The following is a 27304-nucleotide window of genomic DNA, read 5'->3' as shown; positions in this document are numbered from 1 at the left end:
TGGGATATACTAATATACTATACTAATAATGTATTTTTTTCGGTTATCTGATTTTTCAGTTATCCGACCAACCTGAGTCCCCAATTGAGTCGGATAACTGATGCTCTACTATATTGTCACTAGTGAATCTCTAAGGAAATGTTGCAGAACATGCTTATCTCCAATATCAGATATGCCGATGTGATAATGATTTTTTCCAACAGGACAGTGCACCATCCCACTATGCTACCAACATTCAATAAGTACTTGACCAGGAATTTCCTGGCAAATGGTTGTTCACTAAGGTTCCATCAAGTGATCCCTACATCACCCAGATCTGACCACCCATGGATTTCTTCTTTGGGGTCATCAAGGACAAGGTGTTCTATTGGAAGCCACATTCCCTGAACAATGTGAAAAGTACATCATTGTTATTTTCTGTAAGATCAAATAGCAATAAAGAACTCTATTGTTGAATGTGAAGCAGTTTCTCCAGAAGACTTAGACTGCATCAACCAATGCAGCTAATAATTTGAGCACTAATTTGATTAGTTAACAATGGGAACAATGATATCAGGTCTTTTTAATTGTCTATCTGCTTATAGGCCATTCTGTATTCGTGGCATTCTTACAGAATGTAACTTCATGAATATGGGACTTCTACTGTATATGGATGATAGTATTTCCAATCTAACAAATTTAAAACAGAAGCTACATGTTATTCAGCTGAAATTCATGTGTAAAAATATAAAGTTTTTACACCTGAATTTTATATCTGTTTAACTAGATACCACTAAAGGAAAAAAGATGCTATTTTGCAAAAAACAAATTAAAAGATACTACAGTATAATATTAAATAAATTTTTTAAGTATTAAATAATTTAATTATTTTTATTCCTTGTCACAAAAAATTATCAATAATCTTTTATTCTTTCATTTCTGTTTTAAGATTAGAATTTGAATAATTAATATTTTCTAGCATATTTCATATTGTAATTTCTACATTTAAAATTATAATCTTATTCAAAAAAGTATATATTAAGATAAAAGTAAATCTTTTGTAACAATACATTTTGAAAGACATATTTTATTGAAAATGTCATTGTTTATACTTTTATATTTTGTAATAAACATTTATATAATTTATATTGAATTAACATTAAAATTTAAAAAGACAAACATATATATTAATTTCATATAAAAATACAATTTCTTTAATAATTATTTATTTAAACTGTATTTAATAATTTGAAAACAATATATCTTAATCTCAATCAAAACAATAATGTTTAAATTGTCAAATTGACAAATTGAAAATTTAAACATTGGTTAATTTTAAAATAATATACAATTTTATTTAATTGAAATATTTTATATAATAAATTTACTTTTTCGAAAAGTTAACAAATTTCTTTTCATTTCATAAATAGGTAATCCTAGTCATCAACCTGTAGAGACACTTCCAATTGAAGGGAAAACCATAGAAGATCAAATTAACTGTTGTTATCAAATGATATTTCAACCAGCTGGTTACGAAATAATTCGATGGACGGTCTTGCCATATTTATCCGAAGGAGACATTGAGCAATCTTTTTATTGGCTCACTGACATTGTATTTACTTTAAAAGTGAAATCTCTACAGGAAGAACCTGCCAAAAAACACAATTTACATACTGAATTATAAAATGTAATATGCAAATTTCACTACATTCCATTTTAATACATTATCCAATAAATTAATATATGTATTATGTAAAAAATTTTATATCACATGTAAATATATATAAATTATTGATCATACAGAAATTATGAATGAAATTATCACGAACACATTTTTTGAGAATTTACATAATATCTATTAAGAAAGTGCAATTGTGATATGATGTAATATAAATGATACATATGTTACAAAAACATATTATATATTAGGTACTGTACATTAAATACTGGCTAAGAAATTATTTATAAAAATCATTCTTATTCAATTTTTAATTACTAGTAGTGCAGTTTAGTATTTAAAAATAACAAGAATTTTAAATTACATTCAAAATTCAAGACATTTTATCATTCAGAATTACATAATTTAAAAAATAATTTATTATTGATATCATTCAAGATAAAATTTTTGCAAATTTGTTCTAAAGGAAGATAAAGTTACATGAAAATTTTTAAAATATATTTAATGTTAGTATATCAGCAATAAAATATTTCATGTAAACTTTCATCAGAAATATGAGTAACACATTAAATTTGAAATTTAGATTTATAGTTATTTTTTTAAACTTTTATTGAAAACAGACAAAAATTGGCAAATCTACATTGTATTTTTAATAATTGTAACTTTTATCTATATAAGAAAATATGAGCTTTTATAATCTTTCAATTTTGTGCAATTTGTATTATCTCTTTTTAGTCTGTATAATCACATGCAGAAAATAGAAAATTTATACTGGTATAAAAATGAAAACTTAATTAAATTCCATGCTTTGAAATGACAACATTTTGGGACAAAATTATAGCAATAATAACTAGCTTTACAATTTCTTACATGCTGGTATATTTGTTAATAATTATATAAGTTGAATTTTAAGATTAAAAAAATCTATCCAAAACTAAGAGTCAACTTATATAGCTGAATTAAATGGAAATCTCTGTCTTAGGCAAACATTTGTACTAAAGGCATTCAAACTAGTCACTGTGTACACTTATGTAACTCCATAGGCAACAAATATCTCCATCTGAACCCTTGACAAACTTGTTTAATTAACATAATGTATGGTATAATGTATGCATTTATACTAAATTTTTATTATTGTATTAAGCTCTAGTTCCAATACCTGATATAGCACCCATAAATCATTGATGCAAATGGCAATGTATTTATCATGTTTTATCATCACATACTGTATGAAAAGATATTATCTTGGTATTGTACTACATAAACTATTAATACTTTATTGGAGGTGATGATTTGACTTCAATATATTTACTAGTAACTTGATGTATAGTACATTTCTTACTAAGATAAGCTACTGAAAGTTGCTTGGTGGTTTTACATAGATCCTGTTACCCATATCCCTTTTTCTACAAACTATATAATAATACTTTTTTAATATAAGATGTATTTATGACTAGTAATCTCCATAAAAGTGGCATGGCCTTATTATATGGTTTTTCAATAGACTACAGTATACCCTACATATATTTCAGTTCTATCTTGCTATATAAGCCCTAAGTCTAAATCAGAATCTTGAGCTGAAAATCTTGAAGTTGACTTATATACTGGCATATGTATGTCAACCTTGTAATATTTATTTTATAATGTGATAACTACATGATAAAACTTTTAACCATGTGATAGTATTTTAACTTTTATATGTTAACTATTTAGACATGGTGATTTATATTTGAGGACCAAAGATAATTTTTATGTAAAATAAATTTTTTAATTAAGTTTCCAGTATATAAAAGTTAATATAGCATTTTTATGTTTATTTTGTTTACTTTTCTATGGGGTTTTAATTGCATTATAAATTAAGCTGTCAAGAAACTGTCTAAAATTAAGATAAAAAATTTTCAGAAACAGAAATTGAAATATTATTTTTAATAAATTATGGTAAACTCGAAATTCTCTAAACATACAACTATATGTTTACATTTGTATTTAAATTTATTCCATTTAAAATGTATTTTTTAAAATTAGAAAATATTTTAAATCAACAAATGATTATTAAAATAATTTTTCTTCTAAAGGAATAATTTTACAGTGACCTGAAAGATGGAATTAATGTTTTCATAATATTTTGCTTATGTATTTATTGCAGTTATAATTTATTTGATACTATGAATACATGTAAAACACAGTACTATAAAAATATTCATTCAAATAAAGCATTGTTATATTTAATGTTTATAATTATTGAAGTGATGAAAATTTTCTTTTTCTCTAATGTAAAAATCACACAGTTAACAGCTGAATAGCTGAAGCAATTAAGGCAATGCATCTGCCACTCTGAAATACCTGAATTCAAGTCTGAATTAAATATTAAAGAATTTTTTCATGATAGTTTCAATGATTATAATTTAACCTTGATTTAATAAGTCTTTTTGTTAAAAAGAATTTTTGTAATAAAAATATATTTACATATAAGAATTTAATAGTTGTCTACATAAAGCAAACTTCATGTAGCACAATGTATATTCTATAAAAATATCTGCAAAATTAATATAGTTTCAAATATTTTTTGTTCTTTTAGATGAAACTTTCACATTAAAAATTATTGAGTTAACTGTTCTTTTTTAAAAATACAAAGAATATTTTGGTAACAATAATTTTAAATTGATAATTAATTTAATAATCTACAACATCTAGTATAAAATATCAATACAATTTACTTAAAAATCATTATATGAAATGTTATTTGAAATAATTTTTGAAAGTAAAAATTGATTAAAATATTAAATTTTTTCTAATTAAATAAGTTTTATAAAATTCATTGAAAAATTAAGTATATTTGAGAATCATAAAATTTTATTAAATTCAATATTACTTATTATATTTGTTTTATAAAATAGTTATTGTTAGTTAGATATTCTAATTGTTCTGTTATCAAGTTTTATGTAATATGTTGTATTGGTGTAATATAACTCTACCAGTATTTTAGGGATAGATTCTAGGATCGAAAATAAGCTTAAACTCCTCCATAAACAGTTTTCAAATTCTGCTTCATTTTTGAGATCTGGCTTGCTAGAAAAGATCTTTTTCAAATTCTCCACCAAAATACTAATACTAGAGATGTCAACTTTTTAAAGTGATTCTGTAATTTTCTATGCTTTTGTCAATGGACTGAAGTAAATAAATGTTGCTTTACTGAAATACATGTAAACAAAGCCTTATCCACTAAGATTTTGCAATATCCATCTATTTTAAAATAAAAAAGTTAAAAATAGTTGGAAAGAAAAAGTTTTTCAATATAAATTTACTTTGAATAACATTTTGTTTTTATAAAATTAAACAGAATAATTTACCTGAATTGGTCAAAATGTCCTCTACAGATGCAGATACAATTTTTTGGCAGGCCAAATCTTGAAAACAAAGGTGAATTTGAAAATTTTTTATAGAGAATTTTAAGCTTATTTACACTCTAGAATCTATCTCTAAAATATTGGCACGAGTTTTGTTATACCTTATATATTATGATGTCTTTAAATACAGTCCACTAACAATTTAACATAATGTAATTTAAAATTAGGTTTAAAATTTGTAAAAGTATTGATAACCCATATATAAACATGTAATATAATATATCTTACTGTATTATATATGTTACTGTGAAAGACTGATCTCTGGCAAATGTCGATATTCTCTGGTGAATGTCAGCATTCACATAGTTGCTTGGTGTATGCACGAAATATTTGCTAAATATTATTTCTCACTTACACCGGTAAGTGTCGACAATCAGCTAGCACTGATGGTGAATGTTGAATAAAATATTTTTATTACATAAAGACAAAATTCAACTTTTTAATATATGATATATGTCAAAATAGGAGAAAGCTTAAGTAACAGCACATATATATAAACTGTTGGACCTAAAATGAGTACATTCTAAATTAGAAAAGAAAATAATACCAATAATAAACTTACACATTGTATAATGTTAATCACATAATTTATCTTATTTATTGCAACAAGTTAAACTGTTATGACACTTTGAATTGCACAAAAGTGTCTTGCTTTTACAACTGCATCATTTACTTGTGGAACACTTCTTTTTGCAATTACAGCATTTATATAGCCTTTCCCACCACTTCTTGAATTAGTTGCAGCTGTTCTCTCAGTGACATTTCTTGAGAAGAAATCTCATATATGGAAAGTAACTTTTCTTTACAAATTAGGAACTGATTACAGGTATAAAGCTGTTTGAGGTTACCATTTTTGTTTGCTAATTTATAAAAGTCGGAGTCTTCTATTCCAACAATAACCAACAACACATTTCAGGCATCTGTACGACCACGGTCAACATCAGGGGCTTGTATTTGTACCGTATCACCAATTTGAGCAGGAGGAAACTTTTTGAGGTTCATAACATTTATATGTAACGAACTTCAAAAAGTTTCTTGAAGTAGAAGATTCTCTTTTGCGGTAGCTCTTTTTATAGAAATAAACTTGTTTGTTTTGTTAAGTTATGGCAATGCAACACTTGGGCGATCTGCCTAGGAGGATGCCTTCAGGGAGTTCTTTTTAAGGATAACTGGCCCCTATTTGAGCATTACAGATGTGGAGAAAACCTGGAAACTACACGTGGCCAGCATGTCTGGGTGAAGCATGAACCCACGACTGAACTCCCAGTATTCAGGGAATGGAACCGCTTGGCCACTGGTGGGTTAGAAATAAACTTGTGTTGTTCAGTCAGGGCTTGATATGAAGATGTGGTAGGTTGCAGCTCATCTTCAATATTTTACTTTGGAATATGATTTTCGATATGGTCACACAATACTTCAAATTTTCTTTGAAGTATTAACAATTTCTTGGAGCTGTTCTTCCATTACAATATTTGTGATTTGCTTGCCAGGAAAAGATGGCATTGCTATTCCTCTTTTTGGTTTAACATCAAACAGGGCTTCATTAGCACTTTGGCATATTCCTTCATGGTATTTTGTGTTCTTGGCAAATTGAACAAAGGGCAAACCATCTGACCATTTATTTGTATTGTTATCATTCATCCATGCAGTTAACATATTCTGTATATCCTGATTGGCTCTTTCAACTGAGCCTTGTATTTGACTATGACAAGGCTTTCTGTGGACTATCTTAACATCTTTCCACATAGAGCATAGTTTGGATATGACTTGATTACTGAATTCCTTACCATTATCTGAATGTAATATAGAATATAGCTGGGGTACTAAATGTTAAAAATATTTGAAGGTGATATGTTACTTCTTCATCTGTCTTAGTTTTTAAAGGTCGTAACTGGACAAACTTCATAAAATGGTCTTGATATACCATTATGAACTTGTAATCACTAACCCTGTGTGACTGCAGGTCTATCAGATCGATTTGAATTCAAATCCGAACTGACCATTGGTTTCACAACAATACATTTTTTAGGTGCACTATGTTTCATTTGACATTGTTTACATAAATTTAAATACAACATTACAACTTCATATGTAACATTTTTGTATTTAACTTGCAATTCTTTAAGCATATGTGTTCTTCCTCCATGGCCTATTCTGATATGAGTTTTGGATAGTATACTGAACGATTCATTATTGGTATCATAATACTGTTTCTCTTGGTTTTAATGGCATAATTAACTTCTATTCATCGTTAATTTTTAACATGCAAAAATGTTTTAAGTGTCTGTAATCCAAAGATGTACTGCACTTAGTTTTAGCAGAAAACACTTCAGAAAGTATTTTACAGTACTTTTCTTGAGAAAAATAAAAACAATTGTTTTCTCGTTTACTTGCAAATAATGCACATAACTTTTCAAAAGAAAAAGATTACAGTCACTGCAGTAGCCATTCAATATAAATTAGGATATCAGATAAAAAAAAATAATAATTAAGTGAACATTGCACACACCAGCAAACCTTGCATAAGACTGAAAAACAGCAGAGTGTTTGAGAGTATAACAAATAGATGCCTTGTTACCTCAATCACAACAGAGGATTTAGCAAGAGAGAACAAAGGATCTGACACTTTTGTTGCTTCTCTCCTTCTCTCTGGCTGTTTTTTTTTGACCTCCACCAGAGCTTATCTGTGCTTGTTGACATATACTGGTGATGGTTCAAATGTATAATAATATAACCAAATATTCAGTCTTTCACCAACACATTTGGTATGTGTCTACATTCACCAGAGAATATTGATATTCTCTAATTTCAGTCTTTCACAGTAACATATATATATATATACTTTGGATTATCTTTGACTTAAATTCAAAACAATGAATTATGACAATAATTGACTTCTGTAACTCTATATTACACAATTTACAGAAAAGAAATTTTAGCAAGATGCTAAAAGATTTTAAAAATAATAACATAGATTTACTGAAGAAATAATTATAATTTATATAGAAAATATTTTATTAAAATAGGCTTTATTTTAGTTAGATTTAACTTGATTACAGATTAAAAAATTGGAAAACAAAGAATTAAAAAAATTAATTTAATTATTCTGGAAAGATTTAAATTTATAAGATAATGACGAAAGTATTTTCAAACAGTAGCAAGAATAGTGACAATTACTTGAAATAAGTAATAGTTGTATTTATTCAACAAAATTCAAAATAAATATACTGCATACCTAAATTTGATTAAATAATTTATACTTCTTTTATGACATTATCTAATAGTATTATACCTAATTTTCAATATATTTTTTTAAGTCATATAATTTAATAATTTCTATTTTATACTTCAATGTTTTTTTAATAATATGACTGACAAATGCTTCAAAGTTAGATTTTATTTTTATTGTTTATACTGTTATTATTATTTATATTTGATGATATTATTTAAATTTAAAAGTTTTTTTGTAGATAAAGCTACATTTGGTTTAATAAATGCATAAATATTTATGTATAAATGCCATTAAAAATCAATTATATATTTTGTTTTACATTTGATAATGGAAAATTAATATCTATTATTTATTGACAATTATATATATATATATATATATAATACAATAAATTCAACACTTGAGAGACCAAATTTATTGTAATGTTTCAACAACCAGCACAAATTTAAATGGTTCAGGGTTATATATTTTACTTATGATCATAATCTCCTCTAAACTGCATGCATGCATGGTTATGTATAGTTGGAAAAGACATGCACATTTTTGAGCATGTACTGTACTATATTTTAGAAAATGGACACATTTTTAATTGTATAAATGTATGAAATAATTAATTGTATATAATTTTATTGTTGTGCTGTAATTAAATACATTAAGCATATGAAGCATAAATAACTGTGCACTGTCAGAAAAAGAATTATACTTAAGATTAGATGAATATTTGGATTCTCTTCCTTTGAACATTAAATTTATTTCATTAATTTTAAACAGAATATTTTATCAATTAAGAAATTATTTTATTATTTAACTTTATCTATAATTATTTCTTTCAGTTTCAATTTATTCTTTTTTTCATGCCTCAATTTTTTTGTCATAAAAATATTATTATACTGCAGGTAAAAATGTTCATATAAAATTTAATTTTACAGTTTTTTAATACAGATTACACACTGAATAGAATGATTTTATTTTAACAGTCATGTAAATTTTTAAAAAAGTCTTATTGTTAATTAGTAAGTTTACTTGATTTAACATGTACTGTACAAAGTGAATTTGCATTTGCAATCAGGGTTGGGAAATTTATGTTTTTTTTTGAAATAAAGCAATAACACATGCTTTATTTATAAACCTTTGTTTTTTTTGTTTTAAAACAGTTTAATATTACATTATAAAATACTGTTTTAAAACAATGTTTTAAATTTAAAAAAGAATGTTTTATTACATAAATTTAGTAAATAAACTTTTTCTGACTTGTGAGCTAAATGTCAGCATGGGAGTAGGAAATTTTTCTCACTCTCATGGGTCATGAAAGCACGTGATATGTGACTTTTATCACTAAGAGGAGATTTACTGATAGCACATGCCAGTTAATACTGTTAGCAATACAGCTAATGTATTGTAATATTACTTGGATGGAAAAAGACATTATTATTATCATCATTACTTGTTAAGTAAAAAATGAGTACAGGAAGAAGGCTTGATAATATCTGGAACCAGTACAAACTAATTTCTGGAAATTCGGGAAAACCGGCATGCAGGTGCAATTCAAAATACAGTATGTAGGAAAGAAATGGTTAGATTAGTCGCTAGTATGAAAAAATATATTGAAGATAACCATCTACAAGATGATATAAAGGAACAAAAACATGCAAAACCAGTATAAGTTTTAAAATTTTCTATAGCTTGCTATAAAGTTTTCCTGGGTCATAACTCAATTGAATCTATATAGATATTCTTTAGTTCTTTGCCTGAGTTATCTCCATAGCATTACGAAAAAAACAGTCCTTTTCCAAAAATGTATGGGCTAATACATATACATTGTTATCTATGATCTATGAAAATTTTATTAATTACTTTTGCAGCGAAAGTTTTTTATAACATTACTTTTATAGTGTTCAAAATGACTTGCAACAACTTGGGATCACTGGAGTAACGCAAGCAGCCAAAGACAGATTTCATATGGCTATCACAGACTATCACCTTTTAGCAAATCTTCTGGATCCAATATACCAGAGTGCAAAGCTCACAGATAGTATGAACAAGGCTGGATTAACTCACTTTAGGGCCCTAGACACTTTCTTTTTACTGGGCCCTCTCCCTCTCCTACAAGAAATAGAGCACACAAAAAATATAAAACAATAAATAAAACAAAACTAAATAATGTGAAAAACTAAACCATTTGTCTATGCGATGATCCGGCTCTGAGTATGAGGACGCTGCACTAACTCTGTGCCATGCTTACTACTGCTGGTCTGTTTTAAAATACGCATTTTAAAACAGACATAGCGTCTGTTTTAAACATTTCTTTTTACTGGGCCTTCAGTTTTAAAATACTTGGCAAAATCTAGCCCATTTCTGCAACACGTGTTTGCAGAGTCTATGTTAACTAATATCACTCCTCTTACAAGGTGACAGTCATTACGTGACAGAATTAATCAACCTGTTTTAAAATTAGTTACACAGCTGCACACAGCAGTGGCTTCTTCAGTGGTAATTGAAAGAATTTTCTCTACCTACGGACTTGTTCATTTAAAACTTAGAAATTGACTTGGACAGGATATGATAGCAAACTTGTTAAAGTTTTCAAGCACCTAAAAAAATACTACTAAGCATTGTATTTCTGAAAAGAAGAAGAAGCTGCAGAAGCCACTGGTGTCAATCCTGTTTTGATATTTGTACATGCAAATCTTAAAAATGCCATTGCATAAATAAACATTAAAAAATGCTATATTTTATATTAAATAAAACATTCTGTACATTCTTGAGTCATACACTGAAGTTTTTCTGTTTTTTTTTTCTTTTTCTATTTTACTAGATCAAGAGTTTTTTAATTTCAAAAAAACATGTTTTAAAAAAATGTTTTAAATCCAATGCCTATGTTTTAAAACATTTTTTAAAATCATGCCAACCCTGTTTGCAATACTTTGCTTATTATGCTAATTAAATTCATTTATTGCACCCTGCAGTAAAAATTCACTTTGTAATTTTGATATTAATTCTTATTTAGAATTTAAGTATGCACCTGAAATCGTGATTTTATCTTAAAATATGACATGTAAACTAAATATTGTAACAAAAAATAGTAATAATAAAAGTCATATTTTTACTTGGACAATGCAGAATATTTTGATTACTTTGATGAGTTTTTTCTTGAAATCATAATAATGTAATTTATGAAAAATTTCTTGAACTTTAAACATTTCCTCAAAATTTAATAGTATAGAAATTATTTAATAAAACTTTGTGAAATTTTATACAAAGATATTTTTGTAATAAAAAGAATTTCTATAAATATCAACAATTAGTTTTGTATTAAATAAATTAAATCATTTAATAAAATTTTATTTTAACATTAATTTTCATAATACCAGAGTTAACTTCAACATATTTAAAACAAAATTGATAAGAAAATTTCATATGATTTGTTATTTCAAATTTTTAAATGTCAACTTTTATGTTATGTTGTTATGTCAACTTTTGAAATTATTTTATTATAATTATTTTTTTAATTCTATAGTTTTCAATTAATTGTTCTATTCTGAAAAATACCAAGTAAAACAGACCAGTTTTATTTGTTGCAAAAGGACTTTAAAGTTTTTTTCTTTATTACTGAGTAAAAGTAATCATATTTAAATTATTTTTTAAAAATAAGGTTTAGTAAACAAAGTGCATGAAACAAAGATTGGTTTCACATGTTTTATTCATATACACCCAGCTTTGAGTAATTGAATATGATTTAGTAATTATATTAGTTAAGTTAATTAGTTTCAAAACTGTATACTTTTGTAACTATAAATATTGTTAAGTATATACTTGTATTAAAAAATTTAGAAAATACCTGATGCTTGCTAAAGTTTCTTTTTTAATTCTTTGATTTGAATCAAACATCGATCTATTCCTAAATTATAAAATGAAGATAAATTAAATGTTCACATACCTAAATGAATATAAATTTACAGATTTTATTCATTAAAATATTATCAATAATTCAGTCTTAATCCCTACTACCCTACTATACTCCATAAACTAGAAAATATAAAAAATATAACTTGTTTATTTGTTTGTCACACTGAGGAAGATCTTTTTTAGCAACTTGTTGATTTGTACAAAAATTTAGAAAAAAAACTATAGATAAGAAATATTAAATTATCTAAATTAAAAAAATTGCTTCTAACCTTGTTGGAAAATAATATACATTAATACATATTTCCAAGATTTTTTCTTATATACAAACAATATATAGTATGCCAAATGTTTTATTTACAAGATGAAAATTGAAATTAATGATTTTATTTATACAACCAAAATAAATATGTTAATATAAAAATTTGCTGTATAAAGGATATAACAACATACTACCTTTTGTAAACTCTATGTCTTTTCCTCTACTAGTACCAATATGTAGTGATTTGCCTTTTATGGAATGAATAGATTCAATGAGAGATTCATATAAGTCTTCAACATCTGTCAAAGAATTAATAAAATTATATTATAAAACAATTTAAAAACTTAAATATACTTAAATGACTGATCAAAAATGCATTGTTTTATTTTTAAAATTTAAAATTTTCAATGATGATTGCTTTGGTGTAAAATATATTCAAAATAACAAACTTCTGTTTAGTTTGTTTGATATCTTGTCTTATTTAATAGCACAATGCCAAGATTAAGCATAATTTGTGAAATGGGAGAATGAATTTTCATTAAATAATATTCTATTGCATTTTTTTTTTTTTATTGGAGATGTAGACACTGAATGAATGAATAAATTCAGATTTTTGAACTTAATTTTATAAAAATAAATGTGAACTCAAATAGTTGTAAAAATTTATATACTCATATATAGTGTTGCCACCTTTTCAAAATCGCTGACCCAAATGGCAGGTGAAGTTTGTTCGAACAGGAGTTCCTGACACATGTGCAATGTCATTTTGAAATGCAAAGAATAATGTGCAGTGCATGCCGGTTCTAAATCAGTTACAGTTAGGGACTAGGGAGACTTGGGTAAGAGTAACGTAAGTAACTAAATTAAGAAAAAACAACTACAGATCAGATGACTTAGCTCTATTGGATATTGGAGACATGTATGAATNTATATATATATATATATATATTTTTTTTTTCAGATTTTCAAAATACAGAATTCGGAAATAAATTTAGTAAAATAATAAAATAAGTAAGTGACTTTTGGCCCACCCTGTATAATAGCTGTATATTGTATTCCAGTATGACAAAGATATTGGTAACTTCAGACATATCACTAATTGATGATCAAAACCTTGTATCTCTAATAATGGATCAAAATTACATTTTGCAAAGGTTGCATTAATGAGGTTGTAAAGTCAATTTCTACATACTGCCCAAACCTAATAAGTGATGTGTACACTCTCTCCTCTTAGACATTGCTCTAATCTCTCTTAGACATTGCAAAAACTCACAACCTCATACTCAAAATTTTGCTCTTGAAAACATGTTTTTTAGCTCCTGTAAAATTTTAGGAAATGCAGATATGAAATTTTGATTGCCAAGCAATGACATACAATAAGATAAATTATCATTTTAGGAAAACAGCACATAATTATTAACTTAAATGAAATGTTTACTCTTGAAATTATTACTAAAATTTTTAGTAAAACAATAACAATTATAATATGACATACTTAAGTTTAGTCATTAATTAATTGTAAATATCAGTAGTACAATATTTAACTATTGATATTAATGATAAATTTATTTTTAAAAATGCTTTTATGATTTAAATTGTTATAATTAAATTATAAAGAATATAATTTAAATATATTTGAAGCACAAGTTCTATAACAAAGAAATGGATTTTATTCTACTTTACATAAATTATGATTTATTTATACACAAGAAGATAAATCACATCTAGACCATAAGAGCTTGTATGGGTCCTGAGGTAGGAGTAGGCCCCTTTAGCCATTGTTTTCTTTTTTTTGTTGAACAAATGAAATACATAGAATGTTTCTTTATTAATAAAAAGCAGTCTTAAAGGTTTTATTTTCTGTTAGTAAAAATAACAATAAGTTTATAGAGGTAGGAATCACTATGGACTCAATTTTTCTCTGGGCTGGGGAAAAGTCCATAGCACACTTCTCAACAGCCCTAATTATATACTAAGGAAACATTCAACATTAAATGTACATATGAAATAATTTGTTTCTTTATTTTGAAAAAAATATTTAAAAATAAATTATAATTGTACATAATATAATTCATGAACACATACATATACACAAAAGTAATGTTTTGCATGGAACTGTACTTAAGGTTTTATTATGTTTTATATGCCATTTTTGCTAAATAAATTAAAAGTTTCATTTTTTGCAAATATCTTTTAAAGTATTTAAAAATTATATCTTTATATGAATAGTCCTTACACACATCTAAAAGAAATATCTTAAATTAAAAATGTAAATTTTAAAAAAATTTTATATGAGTTTTTAATTTATTTTCATAAAAACTTCATCAATAGCTTATGGTAAAATTGTTCTTTTCTCTCTCTCTCTCTCTTTTTTTTTAATGTCTAATTGTATGAATTACTTAAATATCTAAAACAAATAATTTTATTTTCTATTTATTCATGTAATTAATTATATTATTTAGATAAATAAAATATAATAATGATAAATGCAAAAGTTATGGTAAATATAAAATTTTTTTAATACAATTGTTTAAAGTAAGAATAAAGAAATATGAATTATTTTTTGTAATTAAACCATAATGTGAATCAATAAACATTGTTTAAAATCATTGTTGATGAATTTTATCTAACAAATTAAATCTTTATTACAAAGAAATAATATAAATATAGAGTCAGTTATAAAATTTCCTGTACAAGGAAATTTTGTAGATAACTTTATAACTAAAATTATTCAGTAAAGTTAGTAAAATTTCCTGTAAAATAAATTCAAATACAAGGTGCTTTCAAGTTGTAAGGTCTATTTTTTTCTCTAGGGGAAGGGAGCAGGTAGCAACATGTGGTTTTTTTAAAAGAAGCAGACACTCTTTGTTGTCGCTAACAGAGAGAGCAGGACCACATGGTGCACAGAATTCTAGTGGCAGCAGTTCAAGTGAGATGCGTTTTTGATACTAAAAATGGCAATGTTTTCATTACAAGAACAATGCATAATCATTTGTTTTCTGCATTTGTGTGGAGTGACATCCATCAAAATTCATCGCCAGTTGAATGACACATGCAGTGATGGTGTCATGGATGTGAAAAATGTGTGTTCATGGATGCAATGTTCAAGAAAGGGCAAACACCGTGTGTCAACAAACCAAAACATCCACGCACATGCACCAATTGGTTTGACAACATGATTGCATGCATGGAGCAAGTTGTTTTGGAGGATTGATGATTAAGTGTGGAAAATGTCACCTTGAATGTTGGCATTTCAGTGGGATCTGTGCACACAATCTTGCATGAAGACCTGATAATGAGGAAAGTGTCCTCCAGGTGGGTGCTGAGAATGCTGACGAACGACCAAAATGCTGCATGCGTGGCAATTTGTCAGGTGGTGTTATGACATGATGATTGCAGGAATGGTGCCTTCTTTTTGTCAGCTGTCACGATGGATGAGACATGGATGCTGTTTATCAATCCAGAAACAAAGCGGCAGTCAGCACAATGGAAACACACTGCCTCATCACAACCAAAGAAATTTTGTTGAACAAATGAAATACATAGAATGTTATTAATAAAAAGCAATATTAAAGGTTTTATTTTCTGTTAGTAAAAATAACAATAAGTTTATAGAGGTAGGAATCACAATGGACTCAAAACTTTTCTCTGGGCTGGGGAAAAATCCATTTCTCAGCATTGGGTTACCACCAGTGCTGAGAAAATGATAGTGGCCATGTTTTGGAACAGCACTGGTGTAATCCTCACTCGTTGCATTCCAAAGGATACTACAGAGACAACTGCATTCTATGAAGATGTTTTGAGGAGGAAATTGCTTCCAGCATTGTGAGAAAAATGGCCATAAAAGGCAGCATGTGTGCTCTTCCATCAAGACAATGCTCCAGCTCATCGGGTGATGTTAACACAGAAGTTTCTTTATGTAAACAACTTTGAAGAGTTCTATACTCACTTGACCTTGCTCCTAGCAATTTTTGGCTTTTTCCAACGATGAAGGACCATGGACATTTTCTAGTCATGCTGCTCTAGCATCAGCAATTTTCCACTGATCAAAACAGACCCCTAAAGTGTTTGCAATGGCCATGATGTTATGGCATCGACATTGTAAAAAATGCATATGTCTGCAAGGAGATTATGTTGAGAAGTGACAGAAGTTTCAATTTGTTTGTGTAAGTATTTTTTCAGAAAAAAATGGGAGATCTTATAACTTGAATACCCCTTGTACTATTTGAAAAATATGATTTAATGTCACTACTTTCATAAAAAACTAAATAAATCAAATAGTTTCAATATATTAATTATTATAAAACTTTAAATAATTTAAATCATTTAAGTGATTTATACAAGTCATTTTGTAAAAAAATTTTAAATTAATATGTTTAAAAGTTTTATAAGTTTCAAAAAATGTTAATTATTACTCTGTTTAAATGATTTATTTAATTTGAATTTATGAAACTTAAAGCAGAAAAAATTAATGAACAATTTAATATCTAAAACAATTAAAAATATATATATCATACTTACTTTTATCATTGTCCATTTGTTTTTTAGATTCCACATTATTTTTCAGAACAGATTTCGTTTTACAATATCTAATTATTTTTGATTTTAAATGTTTTTGGCTATTGTTTTTACTTGATTTTATATTTAAGTTATTTTCCAGTTTTCTTTCAGGTTTTTCTAATACATATTTAAATTTAAATGATTTTTTGTTTAGAACATCATCATTCAATGTATTTATATCAATCTCAGTAGGCACTGATACAGTTTTACTTTGAATTTTAACAGGTGTAATCTGACAAGATGAGTAATCGTCATTGTCATGATTTTGATTTAGGGACTTCTGATTTGAATTTCTATCAGAATTCATTTCTGCATTAGATGATGATATAAGACATTGTATTTTAGGAGTAAAAGAGAGTGGCATGTCAGGAAGTGTGTAAGTTAAGATACTGGCTGTATTATTATTGCTTATATTTTGAATTGAAGAATTAATGAAATATCCTGAATTTAAAGATTGCTGTCTGTGTGATGATGAATTTATAGGTGTTATTGAAATATTTTGTTCTTTACTTGTTAAAATTCTGAAAGGTGATTTAGAATTTGACGACAATAATATATTCTGCCAAACTGGGTAATTTTGGATTAGTAGTTTATTTGTATTTAAAACATCTGACTTAATATTATTTTCATTAGATTTTGTTTGGTTTTTAAAATAAGAAGTTATAAAATTTTTCAAATCATTTTTAAAATCATCTGAACATTTAAGATCAGAGTCTGAAGAATCAATTTCTATCTTAAAACTTATTTTTTTGTTTAATTTTTTACTGACTGTATTTGATTTTGAGTTAGATTTATAGCTGTATCTTTTTTCATGTTGTAAATTATTTGTTAAAGATTTATTTATTTCTAATTGTGAAGAAATAACTGCAGAACTGACAGCTGTTAACAATTGTTTTGATTCAGTTTCTTCCTTAACTCCTGTAACTTGTACAAATGCATCTTCACTATTAATTTTGTTATCTGATGTAATTAGTATTGGCATAATTGAACGAAAATTTTGATTTTGGACAAAATTATCTGAAATTGAAAATAATTTAAATTAAAATAATCATATAAATTATGACGAAGAAATTGGAAATTAAAAGATTTTTTTTTTAATTTTTATTATTTTAACTTTAAAATATTTACTGGTATTTCAAAAATTTGAATTAGATTTTCTTTGTCCAAATTAGCTAAAATTAACACAATTTTATAACAACATTAAAGAGATTTATAAGATTTATGAATAGAGAAAATACTTTAAATTAAAATTTTTAAATTTTCAAAATCCTCATAAATTAAAAATTAATTTTTGAATTCTCATACTAGATTCTTGAATAATATCTAAAATCTTCATTCTTTTTAAAGGTGGAGATGATACACATTTTGGCTGTAATCTCATTTGAAGTTTTTGTTGGCATTCTATTTTATTACAGGTTTTAAGTATAGCTGAGACCACATCCCAATCCATACCAAAATCTCTTCGACCCCAAGAATAAGTTTTTCGTATCTACCAAAATTAATTTTATGAATGTATTAAGTATAAAAATATTTTAAACAGCTTATATTTGAATTTTAATGTATAATAATATTTTTAAAAAATGTTTTATATATGTAATATATTTTATATAATAATGAAAATGTATATTTTAATATTTAAACACTACAATTAAAATATAATTATATAATTAAATTATTTGTGCATAATTTAACTCATTTAAAATGAATATTGTCTTATCACAATTTTTAATTGTCACATCCTTATCTACACAAAATAAATATAACATCTTCAAATTATAAATTATGTTTTATGATATATTACATTTTATTGTTTAAAAATTGCAATTATTATTAAATTATTTTCACTTTTTTATCAGTTGTTAATTTGAATTATTATTAACCATTGGTAAAAGTATACCAACTTTTAAGAGCTAAATGGGAAATTTATAAGATATTTGACATTATAACATGGTCAAATATCTTATAAATTTCCCAGCTTACACTTATATAAATCATACATTAAATATTTTAAAATTAATTTAATTCTAAAACCGATGACATCCATTTTTTTCCTGCTACAAAATTTCTCCAACTGTAGCTAGTTCCGTTCTTTAGGTACTTCATATTTTTGAAATTTTTGTATTCTGAAATTATACAGCATTAGATAAATAAAATCGTCCATAATATTTGCGTTTACCTCATGTACGATACAATCAATGTCTCTATGTTCTTCCGTTTGACAATGTAATTCCATAACTAAAGAATAACATTTTTCTATAGGTAAAATTTCTTTGCCGCTTTGCCGAATAACGAGCTTTCCATCTGTTTCTCTGACATCCATTCTGCGTGACCAACTCTTAAATTTACTCTGAAGGGCTCTTCTATCGCGTTTAGCACCATCTTGAAATGTCATGATAAGTTCTGTCAATTGTTTAGCCTTCGGAGCTCTGAATCTGCAAGATCTAATATAATTGACGAAAAGAGCGTACAAATTCTCCGAAAGTAAATATCCTTGCATATGTTTCGGACATTCGAAACGTATCTCGCCAACGTAATTAAATAATTCCGACATTTTCTTCACTACGTAAATAGAATTGTGTAAATTTTTAAAAGATAGAATTCGAAAAGTAACACGTGTGACTCATGGCTAGAAGCGCGTGTGCACGGTGAAAATTTGCGCCAAAACGATCACGTGCCACATCCCGGAAATGACGCAACGTCGTCGATCGTCGTTGACAATCGGAGAGGGCGAATATGTAGTCCATTTTCAGAATCGATAAATGAATCGTAAATATTTTTGTGTAGAAGTAAGTTTGCTTTATTTTTGTTGACAATTTATGTCTTATATGAGATTTCGATGAGTCACACATTTATTACATTGAGAGTCATTCAGCCAATAGTTTTAGCTACGAATCTGTTGGCTAACCCTAAATCTAGGCTTAAAAATGACAGTTGGTATGTTTATTAATTTTCCTTTGTATAATTTAATTCGGAGCGGTGTAATCAATCACGTCCACCCGCTCATTTATAACCAATAAAAAGACGTCAAAATGCTAAAGTAACCGATTGCACGAGACTTAAATAATCAATTTCAATATGTCAATTTCACTTTTAATTATTTGCTTGATTTTTTTTATTGTTTTAATAGAAAATTTATTTATTATTAATTTAACTGCTTTATAAACTAACTACAGAACAGTTTTTATATAAAATAAAAATAAATGAATGTAAAACATAAATATCAACTATATATTTATAATAAAATATAATTAAGCTGTAATTATTTAATAAAATTAGATTTTAAAAAAAATAAACAAATATACATTAAGGTAAATCAAATTTTGCAGCTGTAAATGTAACTTCATTGCATGTCCTGTTGTTATGCAGTAAAACAAATTGGCTACTAAACAATCTTTAGTAAAGTTGCAATGAATTAATTCTTGCTACATAATATTTTCACTTTATATTTTATTAATATTATAGATTTTTATATTAAGAATGATTGATGTTAAATAAGCCATTGTATTTACACTGAACTTTGCCATTTGGCAACTGATTAATGTTAGCATTGATTGACTGTTTTCTATTAAATAATGCACACATTTATTTTTAAATAATAAATATATATTTCTTTTAAATCCATATTATTTATATATTTTTTGAAGAATTTTTTTTAAATATAGAATTACAGTTTGCAGCTAGCTCATAATTACAGTTTGTGATGTAGAAGGAATTTTTATAATTGCTTATATTAGCATATTTAAATTAGGCAGGAAACAAAGTAATTGGAAAAATGTTCTATTAGAATAATGAAAATTTGTTTTTTTTTTTTTTTTTTNGTAATTTTCATATAAAAAATTATATAAAAGCATTATACAATGAATGGAAGTATTATTATTAGTAGTCAGAAACATATTTCATGTATATGTATATCAGTTTTTCTTTGTGACAAATTTTAAAATAGTTGTATCAAAAGGAATGTACGATATTTTATTTTTAAGTTTTTAAATTAACTTAAACTACTTTTAATTTGTTCACTTAGTAATTGTAGTTAACATGTTCTGGAATACTAGCAAAACTAAATTAAATTAAACTGATATACATCTAAAGCAGTAAATAATGAGATACAATAATTTAGATCTAGTGAATAAAAACTTGAAATTTTAAAATTCTAATAATAAATTTGATATTATTGAAAATACTATTTGAATCAAATTAATGTAAGATGAAGCTAGTTCAAGAAAATGCATATTTAAGAATATTGGATAAAGAGAAAGAAAAATAAATAACAATTATGATTTTAATTAAAATGGCTGACTATTTTTAAAAAAATTAAAAACTTTTGAAGAAACTAAATCATCTCCTTTCTATCCAATCACAAGAACAAAAACAGTCTTTCTTTGCAAGGACAACCTTTCATTGGAGGCTATACCTCTGCAGAATTATGTAAAACAGTTGAAACATTCAGTGATGCCAAATAAAAAAATATATACACAATTTTAATTAAAATGGCCGATGGTATTTTTTAAAAATTAAAAAGTTTTGAAGAAACTAAGTCATCTTTTTTTTCTGCTGTACTGTTTTACATAATTCTGTAGAGGTGTAGCCTCCAATGATAGGTTGTCTCTGAGAAGATTGTTTTTGTTCTTGATGATTGGACGTGGCAAAAAGGAAGACAACTTAGTTTCTTAAAAAATTAAAAAATTTTTTAATAATTATGATTAATTTTTTTAGCAATCTTTTGTATCACTTTATATTTATGCATAGTTAATGATATATTTACTTATAAAGTAACCTTTGGTATATGGAATGACTGAATATAATAAAATAGTAACTGATATCATATACCGTATTTTGACGAGTATAAGACACACCCCTATTTTGAGACAAAAAATTTAGAAAAAAACTGTTTTAATGGGATTGTCTAAAGATGCATTTTATTTGTTTTTTTATTCAAGAATATGACGGATGGACGAATCAATACCTTTATTAAACTGAAATAATCGTCATTTCTTAATGTAAACTCAGCGGTCACGTGATGACAGTCGACAGAACATGGCAGCAATGACTTGACTTGTGTGTCACTACTCTGATAATCTAGATCAGTGATTCTCAAACTTTTTCGATCCACCGCCCCCTTTGTTCCATAAAGTTATACCCAACGCCCCCTAACACATTTTCTCTTGTGTGAGAAAAGGATTGGAAATATTCTTAGGAAAACTTTTCTATGAATCTCACACTTTGTGCCCTTACTGTACATTGTTCTCATCATCTGGAAACCATTAAACGCAATGTTTCCTCTTATCAGCCCCAATTTTGCCTTTGGTCACCGTTCAATACCCTGCCTCTATCATAGATCTATTCATCGCGCCAGAAGGGGGCGTTATTGCTTACTTTGAGAAACGCTGAGCTAAAATAAAAGTCAATGTGTTAGAAATATTCAAGTTGTGACCTTCAATAAAAAATAAAAAATATATAAAATGTCAACATTTTATATATATTCCGTCGAATTTTTATATATAGAATTTGTCTGCCGTTGCCCCTCTATATTTCCTTAACGCCCCCCAATTCTCTTTGAGCCTTCTACTGCCCCCCTGAAAGCCTCCAGCGCCCACAAGGGGCGTTATCGCCCACTTTGAGAAACGCTGATCTAGATACTCTAGCCATTCGGTTGAGGGACCATCTGCTTAACGGACCACTGCACAGGTTGGTCCCTAGAGTGGACCACTACTGTAGGTAATTTCACTGTAAAAATGGTTACCTGTCGAGTATAAGACGCACCATGATCTTGAGCCCAAAAAGTAGTAAAAAAAGTGCGACTTATACTCTTCAAAATACAGTAATAGCCTGGCTCTTGTCTCAATTCATGTACAACCACAAAATGTGTATTTACCCTTCTTTATATGTCCTGCAAGGAACAATTTTGAATAAGATCATTTTATTTATATAAATGACTATAATTCTTATATATTAAATGAAATGTTACAAAATTTAATTAAAATTTCATTCATTTACAATATGAAAATTACTCATTTAAGTTGCATGCTATCTTTATGAATAACACTTAAGTATCTAAAATAAACCCGCAATGAGTTGATCAATTTTCTTGGCAACATTTAAAATTTTGGTGGCACCATCTGTTACCTTATTTTATTAAAAAACTTCTTATAAGTTTTTTAATAAAATAAGGTAACAGATTATTAAAAAAATTGTAAATGCTGACAATGAATAAAATCATCATTAATTCTAACCCTACTGGAGATACACATGATCCCCATTATTTCCCCACTTTCTCAACCTTTAACCACCAAAATTTAATAGCAACAATCCCCCCTAATAAACAAACCTCCTGCAAAATTTCAGAAATATTCAACAAAAAGCACAGGAATTATTAAGCTTTAAACAAGGTGAACAAAATTGTGCCCCTCCCCCACACACACTAACATCCATACATAAAGAAATTACCCCCAAATTTTTTTGCATTTCTTGACGTTTCAAGATGTCCTAAGTCCAAAAATGTAAAAATCTGGAGGTTATTTTTTGCCATATCACCATACTTTCCCTCTGTTATAACATCTAGGAATATAAACATTTAAAATTAAAAAAAATAATTTCCTTTTATAGTTGATTCCCTTAATAGCTGACTTTTAACTGATTAGAATATTGTAAGTCTATATGGTGTCACCTCCCTCTGCCAAATTTATTAGTAAGTTTTAATTATTATTGCCAAATTATAGCCCAATGTTATACAGCATTTGGAGGGTTATTATAAGTCTTTAACCTTTATTTTTTGCTAATGTCTATTTATGTTAAACAGAAGAGAGGTAAAAATGAGAAGAATGAAAATGAAAAGTGGTAAACATTTTTACCTCTTTTCATTTTCATTCATATAGTTACTTGAATCAGTCATTTTACATGTTCTTTTATCAGAAACAAACAACAAATGGAACATATAGTTAATTTTTATAGGAGTGACAGGACTTTGTGCCCAGAATGTATATTTTCTAGCAAGTTAAAGAAATATTTAACATCAATTTAAAACTGGTAAGAACTGTTAATTGGAAGTTGTTTGTATCATCCTCTAATTAGATTACAGTAGTATTCAATGTTTTCATGTTTCCATCCCTTTGGAAAAAATCTTGCAGTTATGTATTCTTATGAACATGAAGACATCAAAGATATTACAGTATTTTTGTGCACTTTTATTACATTGATTCCAGCAGTAGAATTTTTAAATATAAGCATATCTTTGCATCAGGAAATTTTGAAACATCTTAAATATAGCATCTTAAATAAAAATAAAATGTTTACCAAGTTTGTCTATAATTCTTAAGTAAATATAATGCTATTTTATGTTCATTAAAAATATTGCTGAGTTAAAATATTTTTAATTATAGCATTTTTGTGCATATAATCCACAGGTTATGTGTTAAAAAAGGCAATTTGAAAGTGGTGTATGTTATACATCAGTTTTAAATTCTAATCACAAACTCATGCCTATTGGACAATAACTTCTTCCACAGATTTTGGGAATATGGTAAATGGGTCATGCAAAGGTTTTATTTTTGTTTTAGCAATTTTCTGCCCAGTATACACTATTTCAGTATACAGTAGAGCAGGGGTGGCCAAAACGTGGCGCATGCGCCAAACTTGGCGCATTGGACGACTACAAGTGGCGCTTCAGTCGGTTCCGAGCAACATTGCCAGATTTGGCTTCATTGCAATTATGAATATTACATAGGAAATTAATTTTTTACAGTATCTCTTCGCAAGTGTATTTCTTACACAATTCGGTGCAATCGACCTGTTGACCCCCCTTTTTTTTTTTTGCTTGTACGTTACACGATGCATTCGTGTTCATGTACACCACTGATGTCATCTAGAACTATTTTATACGGGTAGCTACACTACAACCGCATTTTTCATTGCTTGTTCTGTGGCAAATCTGAATTTTCGTCTTATAAATTGAANCATTAATAAAATATAAATCTTTAATTTAATTAAAATTAATTAATTCAAGTTTAGAAATTTTTGTCTTTTTCATATTTACAAGTTATGGAGTTCTCTGCACATCTTCTCTGACTTACTAATTCCTACCATGCAGCCACTTTGCTTGTGACAACACTGCTAAACAGTGCAGTGATGTCTCAAGCAATTCATGAAATCATAAGATGCAGTGGCCAAATGAGCAGGACTGTTCTAAGAGTGGGAGTTGTGGGATATGGCACTGCACTATTTAACGGTGCTGTTGCAGGAGGATGTGGCACTCAGCCACTCTAATAGAATCATTTTTTTTTTAATATATCATTTTGATCAATGCTGGTTTTGATAAAAGCATTAATTTTAATTTCGTATAATAACTTATATATAGGTATTCCTTGATTAACATGATTAATTAATCCCTTGATGCTAACATATATCAAAATTGCATTAATCAAATACAGTAGTAGTACATCTAGTTATATGCACAAAAATGTGGTAAGTATTTGATTAATTTTAAAAAATAAAGAACTTTCAATTAATAACAATTTCATAATCAATAAAAATAACATATTTTTTTGAAAAGTAATTGTATTTTCTTTTTATTTAAGTATTATATTATAAATTTAAAAATTACAGATGTAAAGCATTTTATTTCATTTTTTGTACATTAGGTGGTAATATTGTTGCTGCTCTCACATGTAGGGTGGAATGGTCCTTCCACTACCATTATGTCTTGTTCTCGTAGTAAATCTCGTTTGGTAAGAAATGTCATTGAAAAGGTTAGTTTATATCAATTAAAATTTTTTTATTTCTATATTCTCTGTTAAATGGAAAAACATATACTTTTGGAAGTTTACAGGAATTTTTTGTAATAGTAAATATGATTAAAAAATGATTGTTTCTACATAGGATATCTGATAGGAATTAACAGATAAGATATTCAAAAATATGATATTGTTCACATTAATTTTTTTGAAGACATTTAAAAGTAATCATTCTCTACACAGATATAGGTCATAAACATTTATTCAGAGAACATTATAAATTTTTTTTAAATCCTCTATTTTTAAATATTATTTACATACACAAACAAATACAGACACTATAATTAAACTAAGTTTACTAATTACTAAATAACTGTAATGTTAAGTTAACATTACAGTTAAGACATATTAAGACTCTTGCAGAAAAATAAACTAGTTTAGTTGAAAGAGTATGTTGATTATGTTATCAGAAAAATATGAAATTTCAAAAAAACTAGTGTTTTAGATTTTGAGAGATGTTGAAAGCTTAACCATTAGTGCCTTCAAAAGTATTCATTCAAGTATTACATTAGCAGTTTATAGGGAAGGAAGATTGTTTATATCTGATGATTGCTGAAAAATGGGGGGAAATCTTTGATGACATAAGATTATACCAGTTTTGTCCATTTTTTTCCCCAGTCATCACAAAATTATTTGAAAATTTTTGTATATTTTCAAATGATTTAAACTTCTGAGCTGATAATTGACTATGCTTGGGGAGAGGAATCAGAAAAGAGCAAATTTTTGCTGATGTAACACTTGAACAGCCCCAAAGACTGTTTGATGTATCTTGATTTTAAGTCCATCTTAAGTCTTATTTCTTAAAAATGTTTACACTAATTGTTATTACTAATTTTTATTGTATTGCTTTGAATTTCAACCAGTGGTGGCTTGTGGCTGTCTAAAATAGAGGTACTGACAAACAGCAACATAACTAGAATCAATATTAAGCGAGATCCAAGTTAGAACAAGCAAACTTAATTTACCCCTGTACCACCAAGAATATAGCTACAAGCACTGTGGATGAAGAGTAAACTTTTAGATATTGTATATACCAGGAGTGGCCAACCTGCGGCTCTTTGAATGATTATTTGTGGCTCTCGATAAATGTACCCGAGTTCCCTTTTCATTTTTGTGTTATTATATTTTAAAAAATTATTATTGTTCCGTATGTGTTTCAAAATGTCTTTTAAATTACTAACAACAAATATGAAAGATTAAGTGCAATGTTGTAACAAATTTTATTCTCGTCCAAGTTAAGAATGATATGACTCATGGAAAACTGCGCGAATGAACATAAACAGTGGCGTAATCGTCCATTATCGACCGACTCCAGATTGATTTTGAATTTGTAAACTGTCATTGCAATGGACAGCTGACATTGTGCTCTGGAAGAAACAATTTGTATCACTCTTGCTACGGATATAATTCTGGAATTTTTTGCATACCTTTTTAATACGTATTTAATTGCGGCTCGCGAAAAATTTCAAATTTTGAAAAATGGCTCGGACTATCAAG

The 27304-nt window shown here is 27.1% G+C and overlaps 4 protein-coding genes across 7 annotated transcripts in view; 2 read left to right on the top strand and 2 right to left on the bottom strand.

Annotated features, from left to right (window-relative positions):
- The window catches only part of LOC111618279 (methyltransferase-like protein 9), a 30089-nt gene extending 28164 nt beyond the window's left edge, over nucleotides 1–1925 (top strand). Inside the window, exon 6 of the mRNA XM_023359774.1 lies at nucleotides 1410–1925. Coding sequence (XP_023215542.1) covers nucleotides 1410–1663 — 254 coding nt within the window. The 3' untranslated portion in view covers nucleotides 1664–1925. The remainder of the gene's footprint in view (nucleotides 1–1409) is intronic.
- LOC111618295 (serine/threonine-protein kinase pakD-like) lies at nucleotides 1493–19704 on the bottom strand. 4 transcript variants are annotated; one of them, XR_002755547.1, is made up of 7 exons: nucleotides 19198–19704; nucleotides 18327–18510; nucleotides 16983–18038; nucleotides 12656–12760; nucleotides 12135–12194; nucleotides 5008–5064; nucleotides 1493–1628 (listed from the first exon to the last, which is right to left on the bottom strand). XR_002755547.1 is itself a non-coding variant. In XM_023359788.1 (6 exons), the coding sequence occupies exons 1-5, from the start codon at nucleotides 19570–19572 to the stop codon at nucleotides 12145–12147; spliced, it is 1770 nt and encodes a 589-aa protein (XP_023215556.1). In that variant the 5' UTR covers nucleotides 19573–19704; the 3' UTR covers nucleotides 1496–1628; nucleotides 12135–12144. The 4 variants fall into 4 exon arrangements, 1 of the variants encoding a protein (XP_023215556.1); XR_002755548.1 differs by lacking the exon at nucleotides 1493–1628 and adding an exon at nucleotides 4548–4900; XR_002755549.1 differs by lacking the exon at nucleotides 1493–1628 and adding an exon at nucleotides 4548–4825.
- On the bottom strand, nucleotides 6481–7109 carry LOC111618278 (KRAB-A domain-containing protein 2-like). The gene is made up of 2 exons (XM_023359773.1): nucleotides 7013–7109; nucleotides 6481–6857 (listed from the first exon to the last, which is right to left on the bottom strand). The coding sequence occupies exons 1-2, from the start codon at nucleotides 7107–7109 to the stop codon at nucleotides 6481–6483; spliced, it is 474 nt and encodes a 157-aa protein (XP_023215541.1).
- The window catches only part of LOC111618277, a 62043-nt gene continuing 54441 nt past the window's right edge, over nucleotides 19703–27304 (top strand). Inside the window, exons 1-2 of the mRNA XM_023359772.1 lie at nucleotides 19703–19807; nucleotides 25655–25762. Of these exons, the coding sequence (XP_023215540.1) occupies nucleotides 19781–19807; nucleotides 25655–25762 (135 nt within the window). The 5' untranslated portion in view covers nucleotides 19703–19780. The remainder of the gene's footprint in view (nucleotides 19808–25654; nucleotides 25763–27304) is intronic.

This window comes from Centruroides sculpturatus, unplaced genomic scaffold (genome assembly GCF_000671375.1).
Source record: "Centruroides sculpturatus isolate CEXI.00-Female unplaced genomic scaffold, Cexi_2.0 scaffold83, whole genome shotgun sequence".
Lineage (NCBI taxonomy): Eukaryota > Metazoa > Arthropoda > Arachnida > Scorpiones > Buthidae > Centruroides > Centruroides sculpturatus.
Note: the sequence above shows the minus strand (reverse complement) of the source record. Positions and strands in the feature narration are given on the sequence as shown.